Source organism: Aspergillus puulaauensis, chromosome 2, assembly GCF_016861865.1.
Source record: "Aspergillus puulaauensis MK2 DNA, chromosome 2, nearly complete sequence".
Classification (NCBI taxonomy): domain Eukaryota; kingdom Fungi; phylum Ascomycota; class Eurotiomycetes; order Eurotiales; family Aspergillaceae; genus Aspergillus; species Aspergillus puulaauensis.
The window spans coordinates 1564603-1585575 of record NC_054858.1 but is presented as its reverse complement, the minus strand read 5'-3'; the positions used below and the strand labels follow the sequence as shown (position 1 = coordinate 1585575).

Here is a 20973-nt window from a genome sequence, read left to right as displayed (position 1 = left end):
TAGTCCACTTTGGGTCGAGTGCCAACGCGACCACTCGTCCAGTTCCTTTTCCCCTTCTCATAAAATATCCCTCGATTCCGGTCTCTTCAAACTCCATCCTACATTTTTCTGTCGCCGAGAAGACGTCCCCGTCTTCCCTTTTCAACCTTCAACCTTCCCTTCTTTTGCCCCGCGCGTTCCTTTGGCGATCCCCTCGTCAAATGAACCTGCATTACCCTCTGTCCCGATTATAAGGTACCTTGGAACCCGAAAATCCAAATCTCCACGAGCCCGGCCACGAGCCCGGAAACTTCAGTTCTGAACTTACTAACAATCTAGTAGTGCTGCCTCTTCTCCTTGATGAAGAGGTCCCCCGCAAGATAAATGGTCTTCAAGCCGTTTACCCATATCGCGCGTCAGAGTTTCACCAAAGCCTTTACTCATGGCTATGCTCAATCGGTAGTCGCGGCATCGCAGTCATCCTACGCGTCGTCGACAACACTTAATCACATTACCGCCGCTAATCCGGCGAAATTCTCCCGTACCACTCAGTTACAACATGTTTTCCAACCATCGAGTTCCTCTGGCGCTGGCGCAAAGGCCGGCCACGGCAGCTCGGGCGGCGGAGATGCTGGGTTAGCCGCGTACTATGCGGCGTGGCAGCAGGCCCAGCAGACCGGTGATGACAGTGACTGGAAACAGTTGCAGTTGAAACGGAGAGTCGGCTGGAAACCGCTGACAGAGGAGGAGGAGGCGAGTAAGGAGAAGGAAGAACAAGAGTTGTCCCCGACCGCTCGCGCGGATCTCAACCGTTCGCCCCATCTCACCCAGGCCTCTGCCAACGCTGATGTCGGTGCAAAGGTGGAAGAGGCGGTTGCTCGGGAAATTCAAATACAAGAGGAGCAAGCTCAAGCGGAGGAAGCCTCCGACGCGCAGGATGCTTCTACGACCGAGGCCTTCCCTGATCTACCAGATGATGTTGCCGCTGTTGGGGATTTTGCGACGGAGGAATCTCTTCGTGCTTCCGAGCAGGTTGTGCGTCTGGCCTCCGACGAGAAATTCTCGGACATTCCCGGCGCTTTTGCAGCACTCCTGCGAGACGGTCTCACCCCGACCGTTGCTGCCTACAATGCTTTGTTGGACTCGGCCATCGAACTCCACGATGATCGATCACAGGCGATCCCGAAGGCACTCGACGTTTACTCGGATATGCTTCGTCGCAGGGTAATTCCCGATGAACAAACATACCAGATGCTCGTTCAGCTGTTCGTGATGCGTGCCCACGATGCGATGAAGGCAATGGAGGTGCTAGAGCAGGAGAGGGTCCGTTATGGGGGAATGGAGGAACCCGGAAAATTCATGTTGCACTCAAGTGAGCTTGAAAAAGCCATCCTTACCGAGGATGATTCTCTTGGGATTGCCATGAAATTGTTCGACACCGCCACTTCCCGACATGCGGATCTTGTCTTTCCTCTTGACATTTACCGCTATCTGATCACTGCCTGCGCCAACGAGGGTAATGTGGAAGGAATGATCCGCGTGTATGCGCACATGGAATCGCACAAAGTGACCCCTCACGCTTCTATCTTCCCGTCGATGATCGATGCTTTCGCTTCCTCTGGCGACCTGACAAGTGCCGTGGAGTGCTACAACGAGTACCGATCACTCGCAGTATCTGATGACAATGGTACATTCTGTATCGTTAAGCGCTTGGATGGCCAGGTTTACGCGGCTTTGATCAAGGCGTATATTTCTTGCGACAAGGAAGAAAATGCAATGCGTTTCCTCGAGCGGATCCGCTCCTCTTTTGACGACGTCACGGAAAGCCGTGAAACACGCCAAGAGGCACTTGAAGCCGTTATCATCAATGATGCCCTTGTGCAACACGCCCTTGAATCGGGTGATCACGCAAAGGCCCTCGAAGAAGCCAAGAACCGGTTGCGCGACGGAGCCTTGGATCAGGCCATGTCGCAGATCTGCATAGCCGCGGCCGATTTCGGGAACTCGAAGATCGCTTCCGAAGCATACGATCTTCTTCCTAAGGACGTGGAGACACGGCAGAAGCCTACCATTTCGATGTTGGCTCTGCACGTACGCGACGGCAATGTGTCATCTGCCCGATCCCTGTGGCTCATGTTAAGCACTGTGGGTCAGGCAACTTCGGATATGGTACAGCCGACCGTGATGTATGCTGTTGCTCTTCTGAAGAGTGGTCGCACTGATGAGTCTCTCGTTGAGGCGCGGAATATGTTTGCCCGTATTCGCAGCTCCTCCTACAACCCATCTTCCAACACAATTCGTGAACAGATCAACGAGAGCATTCACCTTTTCAGTCGCGTTCTTGTCCAGGGTGCTACCGTCCTTTCGCCTCAAGCTTCCATGTCCCTTCTCTGGTTGATGGTAGAGAATGGCGGTCTCATCTCGCCGGTCGTTGAACATGCTGTCGCCTTCCTTGGGCCTCTTGAGATTTCCCAGCTCAGTCCTCGCGACCTCGCTCTTGCTTTGCAAGTCCAGGCGGGCATATTAGCCAACAACAGCGCTATCTCTTTCGATGCTGCCCACCCCATTCGCTTCTCCCACATGCTGGACATTGCTCTGGCAACAGGCCTTGCTATGGACGCCACTACCGTCAATCTTGTCGATCAAGCGGTCAACAAGCTCTTCACTAGCCGACCTGACATGGTCCACCGATGGCACAGCTACCTGGGATTGGCCTCTAGCCCATCCACCTATGTCTCTGGGCCTCACACCCCTGTGTCTGAAATGTCTAGTATGAGCTCGGCTCCCAGCGAGGACTCTTTCGACCCTTACGCTTATGCAACCGACTTCAAAGGATCGGCGATGATTGCCGATGGCCTTGAGAGCACCCACGGTCGGCCCGAGTCTCATCTCAACGAAGCCCTTAATAGACTTCGCAACATGCGACGTGCTGGTCGTCATCCTCGCTACATCACCTACGCGAAACTCATCGCTGCTGCCGCCAAGAGCAACCGCGTCGACCTTGTACATGAAGTCTTGAGCATGGCCAGGCGTGATGTTCCTCTTCTCCCTCAGTACAAAGCTGTCAAATATGGATGGACCTCCATCCTCGATGCCATGGTTGCCGCTTGCTTGACCCTAGGAGACCGTGGGCTTGCCGCCAAGTATCACCACGAGCTTTCCGAACTTGGCTCTGCCCCATCTGCCAACACATTTGGCTTGTACATCACCACTCTAAAGGAGTCCACCAAAACTTTTGATGAAGCTACTGAAGCGTTGAAGATCTTCCACCGTGCTGTCGCGGAGGGTGTGGAGCCAACCTCGTTCCTGTACAACGCTCTCATTGGCAAGCTCGGCAAGGCCCGTCGTATTGATGACTGCCTTCAGTACTTCGCGGAGATGCGTGCCAACAATGTTCGCCCTACCAGTGTCACCTATGGAACCATCGTCAACGCTCTCTGCCGGGTTAGCGATGAGCGCTTTGCGGAGGAGATGTTCGAGGAGATGGAGTCCATGCCAAACTACAAGCCTCGCCCTGCTCCCTACAACTCCATGATCCAGTACTTCCTGAACACAAAACGCGATCGCAGCAAGGTCTTGGCTTACTACGAGCGCATGCTAAGCCGCAACATCAAGCCGACTATGCATACCTACAAGCTCCTTATCGATGCGCATGCCTCTCTGGAGCCCGTGGACATGGCAGCTGCGGAAAAAGTTCTCGAAACCGTCAAGGCGTCGGGACAGGAGCCAGAAGCTGTTCATTACGCGTCGCTCATTCATGCCAAGGGCTGTGTGATGCGGGACATGGAAGCTGCCCACATTGTGTTCAAGTCTGCCGTCTCAAACCCCAAGGTCCGCGTTCAGCCTTGTCTCTATCAAGCCCTCCTCGAGTCCATGGTGGCCAATCACCAAGTTGCACAAACCGAAGCGATCGTTGAGAACATGGCTGAGCGTAGGGTGGAAATGACCGCCTACATTGCAAACACCCTCATCCACGGATGGGCAGCCGAGGGAAATGTCGAGAAGGCCAAGACCGTCTACAACAGTGTCGGAATTGAAAAGCGGGAACCAAGCACGTACGAGGCGATGACTCGTGCTTTCTTGGCCGCCGACGACCATGCGAGCGCTTCTCGCACGGTGCAGGAGATGCTCTCTCGCGGGTATCCCTCGGCCGTGGCTCACAAGATTGCTGATCTTGTGGGCAATGGTGCAGTCACAGCTACTCTTTAGGGTGGCTGTTCAAAGTTCCTTGACGATAAAAGTTGCCTCTTTTCTTTAACATTCAAAAAAATTATTCGCATTCATACAGGGCTGGACCCAGATTTTTCTAGCTCTCCAGCCCGCTAATGACTGCATAGACACAGGGAGGCACTTGATTGCCAAGAGCTCTACATATTTATTTGAACATAAATTTGCATTCAGCGGGGGATGGCGTTATGGCATTTCTGTACCTATACCACCGTTTGGGCTTTGGTGTTTGTTTGTTTTTTTTTCCTTTTTATTATTTCCTTTGTTCGATAGAGACTCTCAACTCTCATGTCATAATGATAAAATGACATTAAGATCTAAATCAATTAAAAAGTTGCATATATTTTGAGGTCGCCCACGTTAATACTAGGTAGCATGTTGTCTTGTGTCATGGCGGGTTTCTCCGACTTCCCCACTTCCTTCTCTCCAACAACATCCCACCTTCTCTCTCTACATCCTGCTTGCGCCATTGCACTTTACTGTAGAAATATATACCCGGCTTCTTCCAGAATTATTGAGTTGTTTCTCTTCTATGAGTCACCATCGACTGCACACTCCCGCTAGGTCCCTTCTACGATTGTCCCTACCGCGTCGCAACTACCGCATCAGCCGATCCTACCTTTCGGCCATGGATTCTACAAACCCGCAGCAGAAGCGGCCAAAGAAGCTAATCTGTACGCTTCTTTTCACCATATCAAATCAAACAAAACCCGGAGAATGCTAACTTCTTATACTCTCAGTCGCCCCCGGTGATATCGAAGCAGCCTCCGAGTCCCAAACCCCGAAACAATCCGAGCCCGTCACCACTGCGTCAGCCCTCCCAGCCCGACTTCTCGCAGAAGCTCTCCGAGCGGATACAATGACCCCTCATACAGCCCTGGATAACAAAGTCGTCTCCAATCCTGCGCGTGCGCACCAGTTCGTGCGCAATCCCCCACTCACAGTCTCCCAATTGCACCCGACGAACCCTCTATACCAGTTCCATGCTTGGTTTCGTGACCCTCGATTAGAGCTCTCGTCGGCGCCGGAGACGTGCACGCTTGCCACGGCGTCTCTCCCATCGGGCCGTGTGAGTGCTCGTGTTGTATATCTTAAGGAGTTGGATGAGAGAGGTTGGGCGGTGTATAGCAACTGGGGGAGTCGGGAGGGGAAAGGTGGGCAGGTTTTCGGGTCTGGTGGGAGCGATAATGCCGACAGCAGTGTTCCCGAAGCGATGCCTGTTTTATCGGGTGTGGATGAGCCGCTGGTTCAAGATTTGGGGCTACAGCAGCAAGGGAACAAATGGGCTGCACTGACATTCTGCTGGCCAGTGTTGGAGCGCCAAGTCCGCATTGAAGGGATGGTTGAGCCATTGAGCCGCGAGGAAAGCGAGATGTATTGGCGGACGAGGGAACGCGGGAGCCAGATCGGGGCCTGGGCTAGCTGGCAGAGCAAGGTACTTTGGTCTGCTGAGCCTGATAGTCTTGTGAGCCGGCGACGAAAGAGTTTTGGACCCGGGGAGGATTCGATCGTTTATCCTGAGATCCCCCACGACATTAATGAGACGGATATTGACGATGGACGTGACCTATTGGAGAAAAGGGTGCAAGAGATGGAGGCGCGGTTTTCCGATACAAAGGAAATCCCTCTACCTCCATTTTGGGGAGGCGTGCGTTTGATTCCGGAGTCAGTGGAGTTTTGGCAGGGTCGTCGCAGTCGACTACATGATCGATTCCGCTACGTGCGGATACATGGCACGGACGAGTCGTCGTATGAATGGCGGATTGAGCGTCTTTCACCATGATACGAAGATTACGATAGAATATGGTTATAAATGAGTTGTAGAATAGATAATACAGAACCCAACCACTCAGTTATTTCTACGTTGTGCAGCAGTTATACTTGTGGACATGGTACTATACAGGCGATCGGCGCAGTATCCGATACTTGGCAGAAGCCCCGGCAACAAGATCGTCTTTCCGACCACGGTCTCAATCGCAACTTCATTCAAGGCCAAATATCTCAATCCCTCCACCACATATTATAATAGTATATATAATGGTCCAGCAAACAACCCAGCCCCAGCCTAAATCCCGCTGGATCATTCTCGCCGTCGCCTCCGGCGCATTCGCCGCGCTGAACGGTCTTTTCGCTAAACTGTACTGTCCCCAAAAGGAACCCCCCAAGTAAAGGGTTGTTGAATATGTACTAATAATGTGAATGCGCAGTACCACAGATGAGCAAACGACCTCTTTTGCAGATGCAATCCTGTCTATTTTTGGCGCGGGCGTCGATGACCATCCGTTTCTTCTTCTTGTTGTGAGGGGGGTGAGTTTTCCCTGTTTTGATATCCCATCATCGTCCCCTTTTCTCTTATTCTCCCGTCATACCGTGTGGAGGAAAGGCTAAGAAAACACAGATTTGTCTGGGCCTAAATGTTCTCTGCAACGTAATAATGTGGACGTTGTTCACGCGAGCTCTGACAGCGGCACCGTCAACAACCAAGGTGTCGATTACGAATACGTCGGCTAACTTCCTCGTCACGGCATTTTTGGGAATGGTCGTGTTCCAGGAGAAAGTCGCTGGGCTATGGTGGCTGGGTGCGGCGATGCTGGCCGCTGGGGGGATTCTTGTTGGGATGAGGGAGGAGTCAGCGTAAGCCTTTTTTTGGGTATGATGGCTTTGGTTATTTATTGGGGGGTTTTTTTTTTTTTGATTGTTGGTTTAGTCTATATAATTAGGATATAAATTATCATGTGTTTGGACCATGGACCGTCTATCATTGTATAGTATACATCGCAAATTCTAGTACATCTAATGTCTCTCTTCCAACTCGACCATGCCATCGTCTGCATCGTCGTCTTCTGTCCCGGCCAATGTGGTAGATGGAGATCGATCCTCTTGCGGGATAGGCCTGGCATCTCGTGGCCGTCCCGACATCTTGGAGAACTTGGATCCAATATTCTGCATAAAGTTCCAAATACGTTCTTCTAACGTATTGGCGTCCCTCGCGTGTTGGTACGCTCCCAGAGGAAGCTCCGCTTGCTGTGTCGCCGCCAGTGCTTGCTCCTCGGCCTCTACCTTAAACTGGTACTTAAGGCAGTCCTTGACCGTGACGAGCCCAGTAACTCGCCCACGGTGTTCTACCAGAATAACACGTGGACCCATTTTCTTGAAAATCTCCATAACGGTCTCTAATGGTAGTCGGGGGTGGACAGTTAGTGGAGTGTGGTCGACATATCGGCTAAAGTCCACAAAATTGGACCCGGAGCTGCTTTGGATATTGTCAAAGGTATCTGGGGCTAAATGTGTGCGCGAGGCGCGACGAGCCACTGAAGCCTCCGCTGCTTCCTTTGTGAATACACATTGAGCGTTGGGCGACATCATGCCTTCCATCCTAGCTCGCTTAATGGCATAACCCAGCTCTGTACGGCCAATATAGCCGACCAGGGTTTTGCTTGAGCGGTCTTCAACAATCGGGAAACCCTGAAATTTGTTATCGCTCAGAAGATGTTCTGCTTCGCGCAGGGGGAAACCAGATGCCGGAAGAGAAAGAGGATCGCTTGTCATGGCGTGTGAAACGGGAACATTGAAAACGTGATCTTCCTTATTATCAAGGAATGGAAACCCGTTGGCCCAAATCATGCGGTCAGCTATACCGCCGTTTGAGAAGCGATCACTGACAGCCTTCGTCACACCAACCACGATCTGGACATGTTAGTCGGAGCAAAAATGAGGAGGAAACTATATTGCATACCATGGTGGGAAGGATATAGGTTAAAGCCCCAGTCAATTCGAACATTATGACGGTCACCGAAATAGTCAAGTGCATTATTCCACTCAGAGCCGCACCCGCACCTAGGAATGCGTACGTTCCCGGAGTAATACAAGGAACATCAGGTTCGCAAGCTGAAAAAAACTTCGAATCTGGAAAAGATTCATGTAGTGCTTGGACCATGATACCGACCATGCGACCGAACGATGCCCCAACCGCCATTGACGGAACAAAGATCCCAGCGGGTACCTTGCAGCCATAGGATATTATCACGAGTAATATCCGCAAAACCGTCGCAGTAGCTAGGGACGCAACTGTTGACCAACGATATTTGGACCTACTTCATTAGCTAGGTAAACTATTGAGATTCGAGAGCACTCACTGGCAAAGTCCGTGATAGTCATGTTCTCCTTCGCATTCCTGGAACAGGACTTCCATCATTTCTGTCATGTTGATTTTCAAGAACACATTCGGGAAACAGATCACTGCCGTGATCGCGGCTAAGACAACAGATTCAACCACAGCATGCTGGGAGAGGTATTTCTTCCTGAATGCTTGAACGCGGAGATTCCACTTGATCACCAGCGCTCCATACAATCCACCAAAGACAGCAATAATGACGAAAAATAGCAACTCGAAGAAATGCCACGTCCGGTCATACTGAACTTGAAACATCACAAGTTGTCCAGTTCTGAAAGGGTTCATCACCTATCGGATATAAGTATATGCTCAGCTGCAAAAAAAAAAATGGAAAAAGGATAAGCTTACGGACAGTACCCCAGTCGCAACCAGGGCACAGAAATAGCTCCGCCATAAAGTTTTCAGTGGGAAATAAGACGCCATTTCCTATTTAAGTCAGACATGTTGTTTCAACGCCAAAGCAGGCGCGCATACCTCAAGAGAGAATAGTACACCACCAATCGGACTTCCAAATGCAACAGCAACACCAGCTGCCGCAGTTGCTGTCAGAACCTCTCTGGTCTTCGATGCGCTCCGCTTGTATTTGGTGAAAAACCGCGAGATGACGTTTCCTGCGCAGACAGCAAAGTGAACGCTTGGCCCTTCTTTACCTACCGACAGTCCGGACGCGATGGCCAGCGGGAGGGCAATTGATTTGATCAATAGTGTCCACCCACCCAAAAAGCCTTTCATAACGAATCCCGCAATGATACATTTTATCTCTGAGATACCTGAGCCCGCGGCATAAGGTGCGAATGATTTGACTAGCTTCGCAGCTATAAACGAGAATAAAACCTGTCGAAGACTTAGCAGTTACTCTGCGGTGACGGAGTAGAGTTCCAAGTACCGCATAGAAAATGTATAGGACGTAGTTCACGATCCAGTAAGAAGTCCAGCTTCTCCACTCAGGGCAACCTGAGGTACACAGCCAAGGTGAGCTGGGCACTTAGATCAAAAAGGATGATTATACATACCTTCCTCCGCTCCCCAGCAACAGAACGATTCGTTAAGATAAAACGCGCTTGTGCAGTAGCCCAACTTGACATCCGACAACCACTCGGTAATAATATTCAACACGGCTGATATCAACCCAATGGCTGCCCCAACTATTGTGATGACAAGCCATGCTTGTCCAGCGTCGTAAGATTCCCGTACTTTCTGTCTCCATTTAAATGCGCCCTCTTTCTCCCAGAAACCGAAGCCCTCCTGCCGCTTAACCCGCCGTCGCGCTTGCTCGTGTACCGCATCCTGGACCCAGTCGATGGTCGTAAAATCTTCGTATCGCTTGATCTCACTAATCTCTTCTGTGATCACCGGAGCCTGGCCATTATTGTCGGTGGGCGAACGTGGAGCTTGTGACGAGGCCGATAAGCCCGAGAACCGCCTTTGGAGGCGGTTCTCAGGCGGGTCGGAGGGGGAGGAAATGGGGGACAATGGGGTAGGCATCGAGCTTGTAAGCCTCAGTTGAACCAGTACTGAGCGAGCATATCTGGGTAGTTGAGCTAGAGGTATATGATTTTTAAATAGTGAACGAGCTATCCTATGTTCATTCAGAAACGTCAACTGGCGGTCGATTGGAAACGCGGGTACCACGTGAGATAAGGAGAGTCGAAACGCTTATCGCGTCAAAGCACTGGGTCTCGAGCATGGAGAGAAATAACTATTGTTGGTATTAAAAAAATAATAACAATAAAGAATTTACATAGCCTTGAACCGACCTTATACTGTCGTGATATCACCACCGCCGACCAATTCTAGCCGACAATTGACTCCGGATTGTTGGAATTACTGGTCCCTCCATTGTCCGCCACGCGATATCGATGCGGCACGCGCGACCATACCACTCTTCACCTTACCACTATCATTGAACCAGAATCCACGCGTACCCTCGAGCGATCGAGCTCTTTCGAACATTTCGTCAATTTATCACGGCTTTCTCAACAATCTAGCCGCTGCAATTTATTCTCCCACCCCGCGATGCCCGCTAAAGATACCAAACCCGCGTCCAGGTCCGATGCGTCGCCTGAAATCACGGGCCAGAGCTCACTCCCAAGTACGCACAATGTACCGCTAGTGTTTCTCTTGCTAATGTTACCATGTAGTTTCCCGTATAAAGAAGATAATTCAGCTAGACGATGATATTGTCCAGTGTTCGAGCAATGCGACATTCGTAGTCGCGATGGCTACTGTACGTGACTGACATTTCAAAGTTCTCGACCTTGTGAAATTAACCAACCCGATCCTCTCAGGAGCTCTTTGTTCAATACCTCACGGAGCAAGGGCATAATGTTGTCAAATCAGAACGGAAGCCACGGAAGACTATCCAGTACAAAGATCTAGGTACGCAGGTCTACACCGAATCGTTACCAGAGCAGTGCTAATATTACCCATTATAGCGACGGCAGTTTCGCGAATAGACAATCTCGAGTTCCTAGCCGATGTCATACCAAAGACGACGACATATAAACAGTTCAAGGAGAAGCGAGCGAAGGAAACGGCCAAGGAACATGAGGTCGAGAAAGGACAACGCACGTTGAATGGAGCACTGCCGCCGGTCGCTGATGTGGTCGAGGAAACCGCCAATGGGAAGGACGATGCCTCACTGGCTCGAAGTTCAAGACCCCCAACTGTTACAATGCTGGTGGACGGTGCTGTGGACTCGCAGGCTAAGGATGACGACGTGGAAATGGCGGATCAATGACTGGTTTAGAAAAAAGCGAGCGGGAGCAACTCCAGGAGTTTTTCAGGGCTTTTATTTTGGGTTATTGGTTGCATTAGCTTGTATATTAATCTATTGGCATTGTCATGTCTCGTATGGTTTGATGAAACGTTCCATGATTATCGTATGATGGTTCCGAGAATGGAAATCTGCTGCATTACCACCAACAAATTCCACATTCCACCATTGTCGGCTCAATTTGAGTAGCAAAAGTCAACATCATGGATCAAAACAATAAATTGTAGATTTCAGAATAAACAGTGCATGAAGAAAGTTGACGTTGATTCATGTGGTGGTTTGCGGGTGGGCCCAGCGGCCAATCAGGAGGCGAGTATTTCCGAATCGCTTTTCGTGAAAGCTCGACCTGAAGCCGGGTGGCCGTCGGGACTTCGACCTCAGAATTCCTCCCTCATCCGCTTCTCTCTACGTCCCATCCCCCCTCCTCCCCGCCTCCACCGGTTGTTCTAATTGCAATTGATTTGCAATTGCTCTCTCGCCATGGCTCTCTCCTCCGCTTCTGGCTCTTTGCTGCGCGCTTGCGCTCGCCAGCAACTGTCCACGACTTCCCGCGCCGTCGTCGCCTCCCAGCAACGAAGCGGCTCGACTTTCGACAGCCCGTTCACCCAGAAGGACACCACCAAGATCCCTGATTTCAGCAAATACTCCTCCAAGAGGGCTCCTCGATCCAACCAGGTTTTCTCCTACTTCGTCGCTGGTACAATGGGTCTGGCCTCTGCTGTCGGTGCCAAGGCTACTGTCCAGGGTAGGTGTTTCTGAGCGTTTGATATCTGGAAAGGAATAGTGGTGAAATAGGCCATAATCCTAAAATATCCTAGGAGTGGTGCCATGGAACAAGAGATGGGTTGGTTTGTTTACGTCAAGAGTCAATGGGCTAACATGCGACTTTGCGATAGACTTCCTTGTGAACATGTCCGCCTCTGCCGATGTCCTTGCTCAGGCTAAGGTTGAAATTGGTCTTGGTACAATTCCTGAGGGCAAGAACGTACGTTTAACTTTTTTTTTTTTTGTTTTTGTGGCTCTCCGGCTGCCGCTTTGCGCATGGCGACTAACGTAAACCCCACAATAGGTCATCATCAAGTGGCGTGGCAAGCCCGTTTTCATCCGTCACCGTACCCAGGATGAGATTAAGGAGGCTCAGGACTACGACTGGAAGGGTCTCCGTGACCCCCAAGCTGACGAGGAGCGTGTGCAGAAGTCCGAATGGCTTGTCATGCTTGGTAAGTTGAGAGGCAATATCACATGGCCATTTGCGATAACTGACCGCTTATTTTCTTTACTGTTAGGTGTCTGCACTCACCTTGGCTGTGTCCCCATCGGTGAGTCTGGTGACTATGGTGGTTGGTTCTGCCCTTGCCACGGTTCGCACTACGATATCTCCGGCCGTATCAGGAAGGGTCCGGCCCCTCTGAACCTCGAGGTTCCGCAATATAACTTCCCCGACGAGGAGACGCTTATCATCGGCTAAGCGGGTATATGTCAGTTTCGATGTCGGCGGTTGAGCGATGGACACCCGAGGGGAAATTTGGCAAAGGTTTGTGTTTTAGATGAATCTCTCCGTTATGTTAAGATTAGAGGGACCGTGTTTTTATATTGGCCCACAAAAAATGAGCCGCCTGTTCTATTATTCCAAACCTTGCTCCGCTCATAGAGCCTGTACACTCACTGCTCATGGGGGTCTTTCTTGCGGTATAGACCATGTTTCTCACTCCTCCCCGTTTACTCCTGTGGGAATCATGAAACTGGTCCCGAGGCAAGGGGCGATGGACAAATGTCGCTGAAGATCTTGGGCCATGTATTCTAATCTACCTTATCTCCTTTGTTCAATTGAGCTTTGCATTATCGTTAAATTACAAGTTCCGTGGGCCTTGCGCTCTCTGATTTTGTAAATCTAACTAAACTTTCGACTGGTCCATGGTCGAGTTGCACCACACCAACTGGAAGTTTATATCTTGGTTCCTGGCCGGCCATATGAGACTAGAAGAGACCGCAAGAGAGCAGCCAAAGGGTACATTTAGACCGCGTCCGATCCAACTACTGCACCAACTGGGACCGGCCACAATTCTATACGTACTATGATGTACACCACTTCATGGCCCGTGGTTCAAGCTTGTGAGTGAGCCCATTCATTGTCATGATATTCCCGATTTACCTGCGCTTTTGTCGTACTGAACTTATGCTTGTTGATTGGGAGCAGGGACTTGGCACTCCAGTGCTTCAGCCTTGCGGCCGTTTCGTTTACAAAAGCAGCATAGCATCTCAGCCTCGTCAACGTTTTCCCATATTGTATGCGACTTCGGAATTACAATCCTTGCCATTAGCACATCGCACCTGACCCAATCGGTCTGCTTTTGCTCTGCAGTTTTGCCACGATGACATTAGAAACATTCAACTTCTTCCAACGCCTCCCCTTTGACCTTCGTCGCGAGATTTACATATTGGCTACACCGCCCCGTGTCGTCCATGTCAGAGAAGACGCACAAGACCCGGAGCAATTTGAAGAACAATTTAGGGAAAGGGCCAACCTCCACATCAACCCCGACCTGGCATACTTTGCTCCGAACTGGCGCCAAAAGATCCTCCCCGAGCCCATCAAGCAGCGAACCTTAGAGGCTGTTGGCGTGAGCAGTAGTCGTGGCGGGCCACATCAACCCTGGCAGCCGTCGGCGTCCACGCCGGAGATCCCTCTCAGGTGGCTCCAGGATAAGCCCAGAATAGCGTCGCTGATCATGCGCGAGAACTCGCTGTATAGTGATGCACCAATACCACCTTTGCTACATACATGGTGTGAAGCGCGAATGGCGTTGATGAGCTTCGGATACACACTTGCTTTTGAAACACGCACAACCGGACCATGTACGTGGTTTCATTTTAGTAGGGATGTGCTGTTTATCGACGAAGGCGATGCGAACACATACTGGGATGGGGATCACATTCTAGCAGGCTGTCAATATACGATCCTGGGGCAATTTCACTCAAAAGATCTGAAGAGAGTGCGGAAGCTGGCGCTGGGCTCATCTGGATCGTTCTTATTTCCTTGGAAGCGTTATGATTATTACTCCATGCTTGCACTCTCAGTCCGACTATTCCCTGATCTCGAAGAGCTTCAGATCGCCCAATGGCGGCAAGACGATCTATTCGGCTGGCGTCATTATGGCAAGAGCACAACTGCCATTCATCCATGGTCCAGTTATATAAATGATCCCGTTGGCGAGCTTTACTCTTTACCCGTTGAGGAGATTGATGCCTTGCTGCAGCTACTTTCACTACCTGATGGGTTTCGATCCGACTTGCCAGTCGCCGGAGTCTTAGGCGAGGCTTTGAGATCATATCAGCAGCGGGCTGATGATACTAGTGGTCTTCATTTCCTTGAATACGCGCAACAGCAAGCACAAGCCGCGCTAGCTGCGCAACGCACCCTTTTACTGCAGGAGAACGGACCAAATCTTTCGACCTTTTCCTGGCAGATTCCGCGGGTGAAGGCCGTCCATATAATTCCACCAACAATGGCAGTCCTGCTGCAACAGGAACGGCAATTTGCCTGGGAACAATTTCTGAAGATGAAACGCAATTGGAAGGGGATGGAGCATACCGAGAGAGCACACCCCGGTCCTATAAACGTAACTAACGACCACTCAAACCATAATAACTATACACATGACATTGAGTTTGGTCCGTTCTCTGAGCTTCATCCAAGCGATAGGCTTTATAGAGCCGCATATACACACGCCAGGCAGTGGTGGGCGGAGGAGGGAGTAATTGCCGCACCAAAATCTGAGGTACTGTTTTGAGCTTGTGCTACCATTCGACGGAGCCCATTACAGAGCTTTATTTCATAGGTAGTTTATAGCACTTGATTATTGCGAACTGTCTGTCCTTCATAATCCCTGGTCAACCTTTAACCCCGAACCTCGGGATCGGGGTCGGTCTTAATTCTCGGTGATTTCTATACTCTATAAATATGATCATGGACGGTTTGTGCAAACAATCCGAGCCGAACGAATTGTTGTCCTAATCTATTTCACCCTGTTTTCTCCATGTCCACCATGCACACCTGCTCTGTATCCCCCAACTACTCTTCTTACTTCCTCAAGTCTTCCCCGCCATTTCCGAGATACCAAAGAATGGGAGCAGGACGATTTGCAAAGATGGTTCTAGTTGGGACATTAGGATATTTGACATTCAAGAAAATCGCCGAGTGAGACTGCCACTCATATTCTGGGACATCAATCGTCTGGATTAATAATGAGCTGACTGTTTTGCTTGTACAGTTCAGGCAGTCGCTCCACGAATGTGAATTAGTAGAGCCTTGAAAACGCCGAATTTAGGTATTATAGAACTTTATTTGTTTTTTATAAAACCTGAATTAACGCATTAATAGAGTTGGGGGTATTGCTCGCTAGATAACAGGATGTTGTTCTATCTTTATAATCTTTATATACATGGAGGCTTCGCCACATTATGTACCGAGCCTACTATTGCTACAACTCAGAATTGATCCCGGCCTCTGCTCTATATCCTCAAAAAGGTGATCTGTTTGCTCAAACAAAGGAGACCTACTCCGTGGTGTACTTGGCGTCCCAACCGAGCGCGTTGACCTCATTCTATGCAGTGCCTTCACGGTAATTGTCTGACCCGCCTCTGGAGACGCGAGGACCATCGTGCTTGGCGTAGTCGTTGGTGGAGGAGAGCGTGTAGAAGAGCGAAATAGCGGATGGACATTGCTTTCGTCAGGCAGTTGCAGTTTTGGCGGTCTTGTGGTGGCATCCGACTGGGCCGTGGAGGATGATATGGTTGACGAAGGGCGCAACATTACACTGTCAAGAGACCGTTTAATTTGTGAACTGTGTCGTTGGAGGTGTGGTGATCTGCCCTGGTCTTCTTGGCTGCGGTCCGCTCTGGTGCGGATTATTGCGCCCTCAGGATGGGAGACGAGTGCTGGGTTCAGGTCAAGCGAATCACGCTTGGAGTCTGACTGGCTCAGTGTCCCGCCGGAATATCGGGTTTGGCCTCGAGATGTCGCGCGCGAAGCTGATGGTGGATAGTGAGGTGTACTGTCAACGGAGGGACGTTGTGATACGACAATAGACGAGGTTGCGTTGGATATCTCTTTGCGTATCGATTCTGGCCGACTCGGAGTTAATGCATTGAGCTCGTATGAGACCAATGTCGGCCATTGGTTGTGACTGTTGTTGTTGTTGTTGTTGTTTGTCATAATTGTCAAGAGAACTCCGCATAACATTCCTTGAGTAAGAACGGAGGTTGCCCATAAGACACAACGAGCGACCAACAGCGGCTGCCGGTGTGCAGAACTATCGGGTTCCTTTGCCTCGGCCACAGGTTGCATTGTGCTCCATGCTATTGTTCCGGCCGTTATCCCAGTCGCTATGACTAGATACCCAATCCCAGTAATGTAGGTTGCTGCTCTCCAGCCTTTCCGTGGTGTCCTAACATTGGTTTTCGATTCGTTTGCCAAGATCAATATTAAGAAAATGACCACAGAACAACTGATAATGCTGAGACTAACTGTGACTGCCTCAGTCAAAGAAGTATGTAGCATCGAACCTCTCGAAGACCCATAGCACACGCCATTAATGATGGTGAGTATGACGGCTGACAGCAATGAGACCCCTCCCAACAGGTAGGCCGGGGAGGCCGTAAGCATGGTGGGACCAGAGTGCCGTGAAGAGATGAAAAAGAGCTTTGCCCGTTAGAAATAGTTGCACAACCCAGTGGCTGTCAATCTGAAGGGGGGCTGTCAATCGGCCGAACAGAAAGATTCTGGTGACTCCTCGCGGATATCGGGTTGGATATTGGTTTAGCCCAGAGAAGCCAATGGAATAAAGACGAAGTATGGAATTCGAAGAAACAATTTGGTGAAGAGGTTGGCAGTGTATGAGAAGGAGTCGAGCAGTGGAGCGTAGAGAACGAGACGAAGGAACCACTATATGTATATCTGAGTGGGAAAGCGATATACCCAAGAGAGATTTCAGGGATTAGGAATTGGGTGTATCAAATAGCTAGTGGTCCTGTGGGTTAAGATACAACGAGTACGGAGCATGCAAAGAAATAATCGACTGTAAACTCTGTGGCAAGTAGCGGCGCACGGAGTATGAGTCAAAATACTATCAATACCAAATATAAAACCAAAAAGTACGACAGGCTAGATCTTCGGTTAATCCTCGACAAGTGAAGAAGACCGGGAGTTTACCAATTCGGTAAAAATTGATCGGACACCTTACAACCGGCCATGGTTTTCTGTCCTGTCACTGTACAATTACAGGGGTCTCTTCCTGATCACAAGATATATTGAGTTGTGTTTGGCAGTCAGGACCTGAGCCACCTGGTGCCACTCACTGACACTGAGGCCGAAAGTCTGCAACAGACTCAACAACAGAATCCATGTATCTTACACCGAGATGTCGAAGAGTCACCTGTGCCTGACATGCCTAGACCGCAAGTAACTGTTTAGGGCTTTTGCATCCATGGTTTGAAAACCGGTGATTGGCGAGGAGCAATGGAAAGAAGCTGTTCTTGCATGCGACGGGTCTTGCCAGCGAACAATTTGTCAGGGTCTGTTTTGTCCAGATAATTTTTAACGAGACGATCTCCAATACTCAGGAACCGCCTCCAATAATGACCGTCAATTGTGATCAAACATGGGGACCCATGATGCGCTGGAACCAATAAATCTCCGATCCACAATGTGACGTGTCCATAGAACACTTGGGGACTTCCCGCCCGTTTGGGTACCAACAACCTTAGGGTTTTGAATCACCGACATTTTGCGAGTTTGTCAGAGTTCCAGACGAACTCCGTAGCGAGAAATAAATGTACACCGTAAGAACGTCTTTTAACAAATTCCAAGGCCCGACCCAATACGGGGCGACTAGGTCGTACGGACTTCTTGTTCATAGCTCTTACTATGTGACAGATCCATAGGATATGTCCACTATACCACAGATCAAAGATCAGCTTGTTACTAAAGTTGACCAGTTCGTGCAAAACGTCGGATACACCGAGCCACAGGATATAACTAAAGTACCTGAGAGTGGCGGCGACCAAGAGTGGATGGACTCATGGAGGCTGCTGTTCGCTCGGCTACGTGTTCGAAGAATCACGCCCTCGTTCCAGCCCTCAGTTTTCTGGCTCTCGAAAGAGTCTAGAAAGACAGTGAGTGGGAAGCCTTGTCTTGCCGCCTTTGGATACAACTGGAGGTCTTGCAATGGAGGTAGAAAGGACATGGTGTACGACGATAACCAATGGCTCTGCCTGCAGTTATTTACGGCCCATGGTCACAGAGAAGGAAAGGGTTGATCCAGGCTCCCATGATCCGTCTAAGACTGAAGGCGGGGATGCCCCGTGAGGTGAGAATAGAATCTGCAAGGACGCAAAGAGTGCCCGCCCTGGTCTACAGAGTATACAGGGGAATGTAATCACGTGAGCGCCCAGCGCAAACAGGTGGCACTGCGCTGAGAGGCTGTGGCAGTGGTCCGTGGCTTGTGAGGGGCTGCCGCCTGCTCGGTGACCGCCTCCGCCCGCTGCTGGCAGTTCCTCCATCTCCTCCCAGCTGCCATCATAATTTATCATCGTCACTTGCTTTTCTCGGCTCATTTGCAGACTTGGAAACTTGTACCTTTTGCATTTTCTTTCCATCTATCTCTGTACAAGCATAACCTTCACCGCCGAACCCTAAACCTTGTCCCATCAACCTACACCTAGTCTTCCGTCTCCCCTCCCCCACTTTCAGCTATCTACGTTCCTCCGGTGGCGCAAGATGAAGCTCACATTCAAGGTACGTGACCTCCTGTTACCCTCATAAGACTGCGCAGCATCCAACCTGACATCTATTTTCACAGGATCTAAAACAGCAGAAGTTTGTGATCGATGCAGAACCGTCAGAGACTGTAAGTCGCTTTATCCCGAGCTTCAGAAGGCGATGTCAATGCGGGGCTAACTCAAAGTTTAGGTTGGGCAGGTGAAGGAGAAGATTTCTTCGGAAAAAGGATGGGATGTCCCTCTACTGAAGCTCATCTACTCTGGTTAGTCATTTAGACCTGCAATTTGTTGGTGGGCGGCTCTGACGCTCTATGGAATTTACAGGGAAGATTCTTCAAGATGACAAGACGATCGAATCATACAACATCGAAGAGAAGGGATTCATCGTATGCATGGTCTCTAAGGTACACCAACGTCTCTGGCCCTTGTTTCCCTTTCTTCTCGTGCTGACCTTACCTTGTTTAGCCCAAGACCCAACCTGCCTCCTCACAGGGTCCGTCCACACCATCTAAAGCGGCGACTTCAACTCCTGCAGCGCCTCCTGCCCCCGCACCATCTGCAAACACATCCACGTCTGCTGCTGCCGTCCCAGCAACACCTTCTCCAGCCTCTTCCGGAGCTGCTCAGCAAGGTGGGGCTTCTTTCAATGATCCGTCGACGCTATTGAGTGGCTCGCAGAGCGAAGAGGTCATTTCCCAGATGGAGAACATGGGATTTGAGAGAAGTGACATCAATCGTGCGATGAGGGCTGCTTTCTTTAACCCAGACCGAGCCATCGAATATCTTCTGAGCGTGAGTCCGATTCGTGATCATGTTGATGAGTTAATACACTAATTCTTTCTCTTCGTACAACAGGGTATTCCCGAAGATATCCAGCAAGAACAACAACAGCGATCTGCAGCTGCCGCCCCTACTGCCCCTCAAGCCCCCTCTGCTCCCGCCGCTGGAGCTACACCCGCTGCATCTGGAGAAGACGAGCCGGTCAATCTCTTCGAGGCCGCTGCTCAGGCTGGCAATACTGAAGGTCGGGGTGGTGCCCGGGGTGCATCTGGTGATGAAGCTCAGTCAAACCTTGACTTCCTTCGTAACAACCCGCATTTCCAGCAACTTCGCCAGCTAGTCCAACAGCAACCCCAAATGTTGGAACCAATCCTTCAGCAAGTTGGCGCCGGTAACCCCCAGATTGCACAGCTTATCGGACAAAACGAGGAGCAGTTTCTTCAGCTATTGAGCGAAGAGGATGACGCCGCAGTTCCCCCGGGCACAACTCAGATTCATGTCACAGAGGAGGAGCGAGATGCAATCGAACGGGTATTCCACTCCCTACTACCTCCTCACATTGATATTTAGCTGACCTAATTATAGCTTTGCCGACTCGGATTTTCGCGGGACCTGGTTATTCAAGCTTATTTTGCCTGCGATAAGAACGAAGAGCTTGCGGCGAACTACTTGTTTGATAACTCCGACGAAGGTGAAGATGCGTGAAACAATTCGGCCCATCACGAATCATGATGTGCCGCTACTCTTTTAGTTACAGATCTATTCCCCTCTCATAATGAGTATCGCTATTCCGCTATTCATCCGGCTCGTCTCTTCTCATACTTTGCCAAAGCAGCTGGATTAGACCAGCTCTTTTTACACCTAGGTCCTCTAACACTTGTACCATGGCCGCTAGTAACACGGCTGCTCTTTCGACGTTCTTGTCATGTACCTAGGACAAAAAATGCCAATCTGACCGAATTACTCGTTAAAAGGGTTTTGTGTAGAGACACCTGGCCAGTGCCATCTGTAACCTAAGCTCATAGAGCGACTGGATTCGAGCAACATATAAATTAAAGCCTAAGGTTTGAAGGGATGTGCGAAGTATTTCATAAAGTTTAATTAACCAAAAGTCTATGCGTCGTCAAAAGGTATTATGGTTATTATTTATTCGAGCATGAGAGGAGGGGGTATAATTGCCACCAATTCTGACCAAACATGATGAAAAAGGAAGGGTACATAAGGGTATTTGAATGTCCAGATTAGTCGACGATGTAGA

General features: G+C 50.1%; 9 protein-coding genes across 9 annotated transcripts; 7 read left to right on the top strand and 2 right to left on the bottom strand.

Moving 5' to 3' along the window:
- Positions 1–363: 363 nt before the first annotated feature.
- Positions 364–4188, top strand: APUU_20649A (pentatricopeptide repeat protein; the record flags this gene model as incomplete). The annotated part of the gene is made up of 1 exon (XM_041699314.1): positions 364–4188. The coding sequence occupies one exon, from the start codon at positions 364–366 to the stop codon at positions 4186–4188; it is 3825 nt and encodes a 1274-aa protein (XP_041552411.1).
- A 550-nt stretch (positions 4189–4738) lies between these two features.
- APUU_20648A (pyridoxamine-phosphate oxidase PDX3) lies at positions 4739–5989 on the top strand (the record flags this gene model as incomplete). The annotated part of the gene is made up of 2 exons (XM_041699313.1): positions 4739–4880; positions 4947–5989. The coding sequence occupies 2 exons, from the start codon at positions 4739–4741 to the stop codon at positions 5987–5989; spliced, it is 1185 nt and encodes a 394-aa protein (XP_041552410.1).
- Positions 5990–6243: 254 nt separating this feature from the next.
- On the top strand, positions 6244–6844 carry APUU_20647A (uncharacterized protein; the record flags this gene model as incomplete). The annotated part of the gene is made up of 3 exons (XM_041699312.1): positions 6244–6344; positions 6414–6513; positions 6605–6844. The coding sequence occupies 3 exons, from the start codon at positions 6244–6246 to the stop codon at positions 6842–6844; spliced, it is 441 nt and encodes a 146-aa protein (XP_041552409.1).
- A 155-nt stretch (positions 6845–6999) lies between these two features.
- Positions 7000–9865, bottom strand: GEF1 (chloride channel protein; the record flags this gene model as incomplete). The annotated part of the gene is made up of 7 exons (XM_041699311.1): positions 7000–7893; positions 7943–8297; positions 8343–8668; positions 8729–8806; positions 8855–9214; positions 9267–9334; positions 9394–9865. The coding sequence occupies 7 exons, from the start codon at positions 9863–9865 to the stop codon at positions 7000–7002; spliced, it is 2553 nt and encodes an 850-aa protein (XP_041552408.1).
- Positions 9866–10396: 531 nt separating this feature from the next.
- Positions 10397–11120, top strand: APUU_20646A (histone-fold domain-containing protein; the record flags this gene model as incomplete). The annotated part of the gene is made up of 4 exons (XM_041699310.1): positions 10397–10472; positions 10522–10607; positions 10669–10759; positions 10816–11120. The coding sequence occupies 4 exons, from the start codon at positions 10397–10399 to the stop codon at positions 11118–11120; spliced, it is 558 nt and encodes a 185-aa protein (XP_041552407.1).
- A 516-nt stretch (positions 11121–11636) lies between these two features.
- On the top strand, positions 11637–12624 carry rip1 (ubiquinol--cytochrome-c reductase catalytic subunit RIP1; the record flags this gene model as incomplete). The annotated part of the gene is made up of 4 exons (XM_041699309.1): positions 11637–11901; positions 12053–12141; positions 12226–12376; positions 12443–12624. 4 exons carry the CDS (start codon positions 11637–11639, stop codon positions 12622–12624), a joined length of 687 nt encoding a protein of 228 aa, XP_041552406.1.
- Positions 12625–13528: 904 nt separating this feature from the next.
- Positions 13529–14901, top strand: APUU_20643A (uncharacterized protein; the record flags this gene model as incomplete). The annotated part of the gene is made up of 1 exon (XM_041699307.1): positions 13529–14901. A coding segment is annotated over one exon (1373 nt), but the record flags the coding sequence as incomplete, so codon positions are not given.
- A 714-nt stretch (positions 14902–15615) lies between these two features.
- APUU_20642S (uncharacterized protein) lies at positions 15616–16821 on the bottom strand (the record flags this gene model as incomplete). The annotated part of the gene is made up of 1 exon (XM_041699306.1): positions 15616–16821. The coding sequence occupies one exon, from the start codon at positions 16819–16821 to the stop codon at positions 15616–15618; it is 1206 nt and encodes a 401-aa protein (XP_041552404.1).
- A 2112-nt stretch (positions 16822–18933) lies between these two features.
- On the top strand, positions 18934–20420 carry APUU_20641A (putative UV excision repair protein (RadW); the record flags this gene model as incomplete). The annotated part of the gene is made up of 7 exons (XM_041699305.1): positions 18934–18951; positions 19016–19063; positions 19126–19198; positions 19260–19339; positions 19401–19727; positions 19791–20246; positions 20301–20420. The coding sequence occupies 7 exons, from the start codon at positions 18934–18936 to the stop codon at positions 20418–20420; spliced, it is 1122 nt and encodes a 373-aa protein (XP_041552403.1).
- Positions 20421–20973: the final 553 nt, after the last annotated feature.